General features: G+C 34.3%; 2 protein-coding genes across 2 annotated transcripts; one reads left to right on the forward strand and one right to left on the reverse strand.

Annotated features, from left to right (window-relative positions):
* The first annotated feature begins 1,034 nt into the window (after nt 1–1,034).
* Nucleotides 1,035–3,872, forward strand: LOC143628472 (uncharacterized). The gene is made up of 8 exons (XM_077098061.1): nt 1,035–1,253; nt 1,328–1,394; nt 1,465–1,504; nt 2,278–2,410; nt 2,476–2,547; nt 2,625–2,705; nt 2,801–2,862; nt 3,735–3,872. The coding sequence occupies exons 1-8, from the start codon at nt 1,035–1,037 to the stop codon at nt 3,796–3,798; spliced, it is 738 nt and encodes a 245-aa protein (XP_076954176.1). The 3' UTR covers nt 3,799–3,872.
* A 141-nt stretch (nt 3,873–4,013) lies between these two features.
* LOC143628480 (putative protein phosphatase 2C 34) lies at nt 4,014–6,683 on the reverse strand. The gene is made up of 5 exons (XM_077098068.1): nt 6,438–6,683; nt 5,294–5,587; nt 5,101–5,218; nt 4,331–4,554; nt 4,014–4,253 (listed from the first exon to the last, which is right to left on the reverse strand). Exons 1-5 carry the CDS (start codon nt 6,681–6,683, stop codon nt 4,023–4,025), a joined length of 1,113 nt encoding a protein of 370 aa, XP_076954183.1. The 3' UTR covers nt 4,014–4,022.
* Between the last annotated feature and the right edge of the window lie 3,510 nt (nt 6,684–10,193).

Genomic DNA, 10,193 nt, shown 5'->3' on the forward strand with positions numbered 1-10,193 from the left:
CTGTGCGAGGCACACATGTTCAAAGTTAACGATAAAAACTAACTGGGTTAGAGTAAAAAACAAACGGTGTAACATTTGAAAACATAAAGTAAAAATTAGATCAATTTTACTTTTAAAGATATAAAAAACAATTGAAATTGGGTAAAAAAAATCACTATCATTTTGTAAAAAATAAAAAATCTATACTATATAATAAATAAAAGTTTTCTTCTGTCACATGTCAACCTCTTATGCATTTTTACTCTTTCTTCCCGCCTCTCTCTCCAATTAATTATACATACTTTTTATAGTTTTTTTTAATATATTTTTGTTTAATGAATTCTCTAATTGTGTTTACAAAACGTATTTTATATTTTATAAAAACGTTATGTTTATTTATAAAACATTTTTATAAATGAACATTTTTATTATTTAACTTGTCTAATATAAATTATATCGTTTTTTATATATAAGAAAACATTTACACATATATGAAACATTCTAGGTTCTAAACCTTACTCAGTGAGTTCATTCTTAAAAACACGTGGATCTTTAACTGAATCCCCTTCTTTTCCCCTGTAACCATAATCTCTTTCTTTCTAACCATATATTGCCGATCAAAACCTTTTTGATTATTTTTTACTATACATTCTTTGACTGATCGAAAACTTTCTTCTATTGATGATGGTTCTTTTTGTCTGATTGTATGTTCTCATAATACTATTATACTTTAATTCCTACTATATTTTTAGTGTATCATCTAATGTTGTATCTAAAAAAACATTTAAAGATTTATGATTTATTTAAGTCTCTGAATAGTAGTTGTAATTTAACTTCATACTTGTTTAATGTATTATTCAACTTTATTTATCAAAACCTATTACTTATAGAATTTCAGTTATCCAACCCGTGTTTGAGAGAGATACCTAACCTAGTCAATAAATAATAAAAGACTTGTGTGATGTTAAAAACATATACATATCTCATGGTGTTTGGCGCTCTGTTTAACTAACATGCTCTTATCTTCTTCTTTTGCGTCCTTCATACCCACATCAATGGCGGTGGTACGACGTCACATGACGCCGTTGACTACCAAGAGCCCATCATCTTCCGCCCATTCTCCATTTCCAATAACCCCTAACTTGCTTCACACTCACAATCTGCCCAAAATTTCAACCTCAACTTCAGTTTCAGGAATCTGGGACGCCATTACCGGAGATTCATCCCGCCAAGCCTTAATTGCAATTCGTCGAGGAATGCTCCTCTTCCGTCAGGTTTGGTTTTCAAATTCACTCTGCTTGCTTTCTTTGTTTCTTCTCACTGACTGACTGACTCTATCTTGATTAAGGGTGACGTAGCAGGATCTGTAGCGGAGTTTGATAACGCTATCGAACTTGATCCTCGCCAAAAGGCATGTGAGTCCGTCCGGATTGTTAATTTATTATATTGTTTGCTGATGTTATTGGACTTTGTTTGTGTCAATAGATCTTTGGCAAAGAGGGCTCTCACTCTATTACCTTGATAGGTATTAACAACATGGTTTCCTATTATGTTTACTTCTGAACCGTGTTAGCTTTCGGTTTTTTAATTATTAACTAACAAACAAATGTTGACCCAAATTTATTAGTTTGTGCCATTTCTTTTCTGGCTAAACATTTCAAGTCCAAATGAAAAGGCCGAACAAAATGGTTTTCAAAAACTCAAAAACCGAATTTTCTGTATGTAATATAGCCACCCAAAATTACCTACAATTGTTTATACGGTTCTCACTGTTGTTTACTTAAAATTGTTTATGTTCCTATGTATATGCATAGGAGAAGGATAACATGCAAATAGGATTTAGCGTGCGAATGGTACGCAGTGAAGATAAAAATAGTACGCTGACAATTACATCAATAGAGTAATTATTTTTATTGTACAACATTTAAAGAAGATTAATAATAATTACACTACTTCAGTTTTAGTTATGAAAATAGTTACTCTAGTTTAAAATGATAAAACAACAATATAATTATGCTAGTTATTTAAGAAATTACTCTAGGTTATATGTAGGTTAATTGTTTGTATAACTCAACTAATTCATATTATAGTGCAATTTCTCTAGATTCTAGTTATAAGTAGAGTAATTACTCTGGCTGTACGTATTATGATTTAAAAGTTTGCCCCTACACTTTTTGTCTTTTTGGTTCGCACACTTCACACAGAAATCTCATTTGCATTTGAATAAAACTTTTTATGCACATAACTCATATAGATGGTTTTCATCTTTTAGATAATAACTACGACCAATTTTTATAGGTTTGAAGAAGGGGCAGAGCAATTCCGGATAGATGTAGCACAAAATCCAAACGACACCGAGGAATCAATTTGGTGTTTTCTATGTGAAGCTCAGCTATACGGAGCAGCAGAAGCCCGAAAACAATTTCTTGAGGTCTATACATTATATATTTCCTTAAAGAAAACTTTTATTATTCACTTTTATTATTCACTTTGCAGGTTGGTAGAGATCCTAGACCTGTTATGAGAGAAGCCTATAACATGTTCAAAGATGGCGGTGACCCCGAAAAGGTACATATTTGAATGGTTTATGCAGTTTCGTTGAAACATTACGTCGTTGTTTATGATAGTTGGTTTCATATGAACAGCTTGTTGATGCGTTTTCTAAGGGTCGAGAAAGTGAGTACTTTTATGCTTCTTTATATGCGGGCCTTTATTATGAATCTCAGGTCCGTAGTTTGGAATACTTGCGAGTTTTTTGTTTCCGTTTGTTTGATAACATTTGTTGTTAATAATATATGTGGTGTAATCGTGTTAAGTGCAGAATGAAGCTGACAAGGCGAAAGTTCATATCGTTGCTTCATGTAAATCTCTTTATGGACAAAGGTATTATCAATGGTCTTGTTGTAAATTGGGTGTAAACAAGTCGAGCCGGCTCGTTTTAAACTCTATTTCTAATGCCCAAGCCCAGCTCATGAGTAATTATTCAAGCCCTGGCTCAACTCGTTTAATTGTAGCTAATTTTAATTATATGCATTAATGCATATATACTTTTATGTATATTTATAAATTTAGTTTAATATGTATAGCATAATATGTATCTTAGATTTATGTTTATCATAATTATATATATGGGGTTTGGATCAAATACAAATGAAATTAACGTGCTAATTGTGAGAATCAAATAGAGCAATTATATATACAAGTAGAGTAATTATGTAATTACAATTACATAATTACTTTATGATGTAATTACATAATTACTCTACTTGTATATCTACTTTATGATGTAATTACATAATTACTCTACTTGTATGTATAAATTGCTCTACTTGATTATCACAATTATCACGTTAATTTCATTTGTACGTTAACTTTCCCCTATATATATATGATGATAATAGTTATTATTATTATTTGGTAATTGTATAAATATTTTAATAATTTAGAATTATAGATTTATCTAAACAACATGCTTGTTTAAGCTCGCTAGTCCAGTCATGTTTGGTATGCGAATTGTGAAGATCAGGCTCGTTTATTAAATTATCTCTAAGTTAGGTGTGCGCTTGTTTATGAGCTCTAAGTTAGGCTTGAGCTCGTTTTAAGTCAGCTTAAATCGAGCTTGTAGGAAGTCTGTATAAGGTACAGCTCATGAGCGGTCCACTCGTCTACACTCTAGTCATAAAGATTCTTAGCTTTTGCTAAAACGTAAAATCGTTTGTTTATCTTGATTTGTTATCGTTGTTCTTTTGTTGCAGGTCTGATGATTATATGGCTTCACTGGCTAAGGTCCATTGCTTGTGTAGAAAATGGGAGTTGTAATACTTGTACATCAAATACGTATATGATAAATTCTATGTACTATAAAAAGGTGTAAATAACCTTTAAAGTTTTGGTAACCCATCTTTTTATCGTTTTTTTACAACACTAAGAAGCATCATTCGAATCCATCAATACTCTTTTAAAACGCATTTGCATATCGGCAATTAAGAGGTCGAATGCAGAACCTAGTGAAAGTTGAATTCAAACATCGGGAGCAATTTGCTTTAAGATTTTGTTAACTGTAATTCTGTAGTAGTAACATGGTGGATTTGAGTATTACTATTATTATTATGAAAGAAGACACAAATGGCTGAAATATCATCAGTCGCGATCCCTCTTCTCTTTCGTTTCCATGCTCGAATAGCACAATCCACCAACCGTGTTGCCGATTTTGCCTTGTCCACAACTGATGACACTATCTCCACTGCTTCTTCATTTGAGATAACATCCCATACCTACAGCAATACTAGCTGATCAGATACAAATAAAGCAAATTAATTACTTAAAAGGTTTTGCGCAATACTAAACGTACCCCATCTGAAGCAAGAATCATAAATTGGTCTCTAATGGTTATATTTCTATGTACAACTTGAGGAACCGAAATTAGACCGTATCCTTTTATACAGTAATCGCCAAAGGCTCGTGACATGGCCAGGCCAGGTGAGTCCTCGTTTGGTAGCCATACCCGGTGCACGCCTGGCTCGTCCTCTAAGCAGAAAACACGACCACTGCACTCGACTATCCGTTCTGTCTCCTCTGTACATAAAATGGCTTGGTAAATGTCATTTACTTCAAAATGGAAGTGAAAAAACAGAAATGGATCAAAAATCTGTTTCTAAAGTAAAATTGTTTTATTAAATCATATACATTCAGCCAAATTGTAAATAGCACAATATCTTTCTTTAATAATTAAAATACTGTATATATTTATCTCAATTATAAAAACTAAACATGTTATAATCATTTTGCGTTTACTTTTTTTTATAAATTTTGGTTTTAACTTCTTTTACTCAGTTTTAACTCTAAACTACAAATTTACTGTGATTTTCATAAAATTTCATTGTGATGTTATACAAAGGAAAAAAATGGAAAAACAATTCATTAAAAAGCTGCTATAAATATGTGTGTGTGTGTGGGGGGGGGGGGGGGTGTTGGAGAAATCTGCAAACCCTTTAAATTGCCTTAAAAAGTTGCTGAATATTGTGATTAAAAGCGGTTGAAAAACGCATACAACCTGTTACCCAACCCGCTTTGACCCTTCACCCAAACATGTCTAAATCATATTATTAGAAAGCCACTCACGAGGTAGATTCGGCTTAAAATCAACCGTAAGCTGAACGGGTACTAAACATCCATCATCAGTCACTGTAGCTAGAATGGCTCGAGAATCACCAACATTTGTTACCACAAGATGATCACCCTAAACAAAATAGAAATATTACAACGTAAACACCTATTTTCAAATTCATTAAAAGTTGATAAGATCTAAAATTACCTGTCTAACAGCTGTTATGGCTGTGGTTCCACTATAAACCGAGTCGATTTTGTGGCATTTCTCTAGATCGTGATCTATATCAGCACAAGTCTTTATGAAAGAATCATGCCATAGATTGAACCTGTCAAGCTCTTTGTCAACTTGATCAAGTGAACATTGGAGCAGCATTTCTTGCCAGTTGCAAAGCAATGATGATGGCATCGAGTTGCAAACCCTCTTTGCGACGAAATGGCCCCACGGACCGTGACCATCGAAGACGCCACAGAACATCATGTCGGGTTGGCACCCGAATTCCTAAGGCCCAAATAAAGGTCATATAAAATGTCATTTTAATGAACCAAATTCCATGGTAATGAAAATTATTGTTTACCGGAACAGCTACATAATCCATCAAATTGAGTTTATTTCAACCACTTGCACTTGAACCGGATTGGTAAATGGATTTTCTGTTCTTGTTTCATATTTTTCATGTACCAATTCACTATCCATATTTAGTTAAGGCCATATATATTTTATTAACGCCATACTATTTTTTCATAATTACTTATATATATTATTTATGGCATCATCCGGATCTATAAAAACTAGTGTGATTGGTATACTAGTAAGATGACTCGTTTGATAACTTGTCCAGATGCCCAGTTAAGTAAACAATGATAAAATCTGCAAATTCACATAAAAATAATACAGTTTGTATATATATTTTTTAATTTTTGTATATTATTTATGGCATGGGAAATATTATTTATAATGTTACTCTACTTATGAAACTAGTATGACCGGATGACTAAACTGGTGTGATACCAAAGAGCAGTGTTTTAGCGATAATCCAATGACTTTCTCTAGGGAAGGTTGTAAGTTCAAATCTCATTCATGACAAAATGCCGTGTGTAAGCGAGGGGTTTACCATAATAGGCCTTCGGGCGGTGGATTTCCCTTGGAATTGGTGTCGGGCCAGGTCACCAGCATTGTTAGCGATCGCGGATGTGCGTGGTCTTTTGCCAATGGATTATGATATAGCTAGATGTTCGGGCTTTGTTAGTCGTTCAAGAAAAAAAAAGACGGTTGGTATGATAACTGGTCCGGTTATAAAAGCATATTTGAAACCAACTAGAAATTGATGCCAAAAGTGTAATCTTTATACCTCCCACACAATGCAACGATCTTGGTTCACTCCCTTTTCGCCCTTTTTGGAGCAAACAGAAGCAAAATTATTTGAACCATTCACACTGACGGTACCAGATGATCTTAATATCATCTCATTCCTTTTTGCATCTTTTGCCATGGCTTCTGCTGCTTCTTTTCCACCACATTCACCAGAACTTTTGCCTCTTTTCGAAGTCGAAAACGTCCTCGCTAGCCCGTCTAACATGGATGAAAAACGACCCATTTCCCACTCCTTAAATAACACAAACACAACAGACAACGGGTTATCTGAGCCATAAACAATTAAAAAAATTACTAACTTTTATATCCCAACAAAGACTTGTGGTTAAGAAAGACCTTGGTTTGAGGATGCAAGACGGAACTCCGGTGGGAAGTGAAAATGAGTGATGGTGCTTTTAAGGAGAAGACTAGAAATTATAAAGACGTTCATGTATTAAACACAATACATGGTGTGGTGGTCCAGGTGGAGTCAATCAATGTATCCATTTTGCCTTTTTCACATACAACTTATTCACAAGGTTTCTAATAATAATAATAATAATAATATGGGTTAGGTTATAATAGGAAATATAGTTTTAGTAGAAATGATAGGAAGTAATCTTGTCCATTGATTTTGTATACGGAGGGTTGAGATTAGTTTAGGAGGAAATCAAGTGTGAACGTAAGGGAAAAGGTATAAAAGGAATAATACATTTGTTAAATTTCTTTCTCCACATGCAAGGCATATGTCAAATTCTCCCATCATTTTTAAACGTCCATAACTTTTTTTACGACGTTTTTATTGAAAAACAAATTCACCATAATAACGAGTGTCTTTTTATCTTTTATATGAATACCATATTGTTATATAAAAATTGAAAAAAAAATAAGTGGGTTTTTACAAATTGTGTTTTACCAAAATTGTGTTTTATAAAATTGTGTTATACAATAGTATTTTTCATTGTGTTTTTTCCATTGTGATTTTACATTGTGTCATACAATTGTTTTTTTTATTGTGTTTTTATCATTGTGTTTTTTTATAGTGTTTTTTTCCATTGTGCTTTTCATAGTGTTTTCCATTGTGTTTTTTCGAACTTTTCCAGCGAGGTGGTGGCGATGGGTGACGGTTCTGGTGACGGTGGGCGGTGGAGTGGTGATGGTTGTAGGAGATAGGTGAAGATGTAATTGGGTTTTATGTAAGTGGGTTTTTGGAATTAATGTAAGTGGGTTTTAAGATTAAAGTAAGTGGGTTTTGATATTAAAGTGTTAGACTAAAATACCCTCCTTCCTAGCCTTCTTAGAAAAATCGAACTTCTTATTTGAACCTAACCCATAATATTATTATTTTTATTATTATTATATAACAAACAACAAGTTTTGTGCCACAAGTGCCCTGTTAGGCCACTTGGCGTCACCAAACTAGCCCGCAAATTTTGTGCTTATTTTTTTAGCAGTCACCGTAACAAACGTAATAGAGAGTGACCAAACGCCAATTCTTTTCGATTATGGTATTATAACGAATGTGATGGAGACCGATCGAATTCCTGTAGATTCACCGTTTCAACACCCGAGATCGACAACAGTTGGGTTTTACCAATGCTCGAGTTTTACCGACCAACGCCACCCCAGTGGTCCACCTCAATTTTTATAGTTTTTTTTTGTTTTATATTTGGTTTTAATTCCAGTATAATAACGTACGTCACAGATCGAATTCGAGTCAACTTACCAACTCAACACTTGTGTTTTACTATCGTTTGAGTTTTACCGATCTTCTCGGCGCAACGCGCCGGGTTAAAAACTAGTATAATACAAACAAGAAGTTTGGTGCCGCAAAGTCCTAATTGGGCAACTTTGCGGCACCGTATGGATCCTTTTTAGTTTGTTTTAGTTTCGGCCCGTAACAAAAGTAACAAAAACTGACCGAATGTAGATTTTATTTTATTTTTTTTTGTTTTGTCTTAGTTTCAATACCGTAACAAATATGATGGAAACCGACCGAATTTGAGTAGACTCAACGCGCTTTGTTTTAGTTCTAGTACGGTAACAAACATAACGAAAATCGACAGAATGCTGATTTTGTTTGTTTTTTTTATTCCGGTACCGTCACGAATGTAATATAAACCAACCGAATTTGAGTAGACTCATTGCCTCAATGCCCGGGATTAACAACGATCGGGTTTACCAACGCTCGAGTTTTACCGGCTAATGCCACCCCATGGGCCACCTCAAATTTTATGATTTTTCTTAATTTCGGTTTTAGTTTTGGTACAATAACACACGTAACTGGAACCAACCGAATTTGCGTCGACTTACCGCCTCAACACTTGTGACCAACAACGCTTGGGTTTTACTATTGCCCCGGCGCAACGCACCGGGCGAAACACTAGTTATATATACATTTTTATAACCAAACTTTCTTATGTTTCTATCGCTCTTTCCAAATTGAAGATTTCGTTCTCTCATTCTAGTCAGAATATATTATCTTCAGAGTTTGGCTTGGGGGTTCCTCCCAAAAATCATACCACCGGTTGCCACTTGACATTCGTTGTGCCATCACAATAGTAGAACTCTTTCGCATAATACACGGTGGGATGAAAACCCGAGTATGCTCGGGATTCAAACTGACAACCTTACAAGGTTAGCTCAGATCTTTCATTGTCATAATCCATCAAAACTGACACAAATTGAGATCAAACTTGAATCATCATTAGAGAACCCAAGTCTTCATACCAATAGGGAACAAATGATGAATTAGGTTTCTAATTATATAACGTACGTAAGAAACAGGGCTCGATCACCCTCCATGTTATTGTCACGTAGGAAACAGAGCTTTAAAGCTCTTTCCATAAAGTCCCATTGTTGTTTAAAGCTCCATTTTCCATTTTTTTTACTTTATAATGCATAAATACATATGCGTGTACCATACGTGTATGTGTCTATGAAAGAGAGTGTGGTGTGAAAAGTAAAGCCAGGCCCCATCACTTTCTCCTTATCGCCCCATTAACCAAATACAGCCCCCCCCCCCCCCCCATCCTCTCATGCCACCCCTAACGCAGCCCCATCACGATGTTTGGGACGGCAAAACCTCCAAACCGGCCCCTCATGCAGCCCACACCGTGTAGTCTAAAGAATATAATGTGCTATATTTATTTATTTTTTGGTAAAGGGGACGATGCGTGGGCGTACATTTTATTAAAAGAATAAAAAAGGTGATTACAAACTAAGGAGCAACAAGGACCTTCTGGACATAAACCATGGAGAAACCAAGATCTCAAAACCAACATGTAAGATGTTGGTAAATACTAACTTGCCTTCATTGATAATTATGCATTACAATATATAGAGAATGATATGTAAACCCTAATCACCTAAGGTAGCCCGTGGGCTCAAACTACATAATAAGTCGATCAAAGCACATTTATCCTGTGTCACATACGGGATAATTCAAATTATAAAATTATAAGTAAAAAAAATAATTACATAGCGTATATGAAAAAAAAATATATTACATCTATGCTTGTATCGATACAATGTATACATAAATTGATTTTATTTATATCACAAAATGATTTTTTTAAACGAACTTAATAAAAAAAATGCCCCTGCAAAAACGTACCCGATAATGCTTCTTTTTATTGAAAAATTTATTCTCGGTGCCATATATGTATAATTGAAAGACTTTTGGTTATGGACCAATTTCGAAAATAAAGATTCTCATACGATAGTAGTTCTAACCAGTCAGCCTAAATACAAA

The sequence above is a fragment of the Bidens hawaiensis genome, unplaced genomic scaffold (assembly GCF_021521415.1).
Source record: "Bidens hawaiensis isolate Kalapana, Puna unplaced genomic scaffold, B.hawaiensis_p1.1 tig00005003_1, whole genome shotgun sequence".
Classification (NCBI taxonomy): Eukaryota; Viridiplantae; Streptophyta; class Magnoliopsida; order Asterales; family Asteraceae; genus Bidens; species Bidens hawaiensis.

Coding starts and splice junctions, on each gene's coding strand:
- LOC143628472 (XM_077098061.1), top strand. CDS start 1,035: ATGGCGGTGGTACGACGTCACATGACGCCGTTGACTACCAAGAGCCCA. Junction 1,505..2,277: donor TCACTCTATTACCTTGATAG/GTATTAACAACA, acceptor CAATTTTTATAG/GTTTGAAGAAGGGGCAGAGC. Junction 2,863..3,734: donor AAATCTCTTTATGGACAAAG/GTATTATCAATG, acceptor CTTTTGTTGCAG/GTCTGATGATTATATGGCTT.
- LOC143628480 (XM_077098068.1), bottom strand. CDS start 6,683: ATGGGTCGTTTTTCATCCATGTTAGACGGGCTAGCGAGGACGTTTTCG. Junction 5,588..6,437: donor ATCGTTGCATTGTGTGGGAG/GTATAAAGATTA, acceptor TTTGGGCCTTAG/GAATTCGGGTGCCAACCCGA. Junction 4,555..5,100: donor TTTTAAGCCGAATCTACCTC/GTGAGTGGCTTT, acceptor TTTTATGTACAG/AGGAGACAGAACGGATAGTC.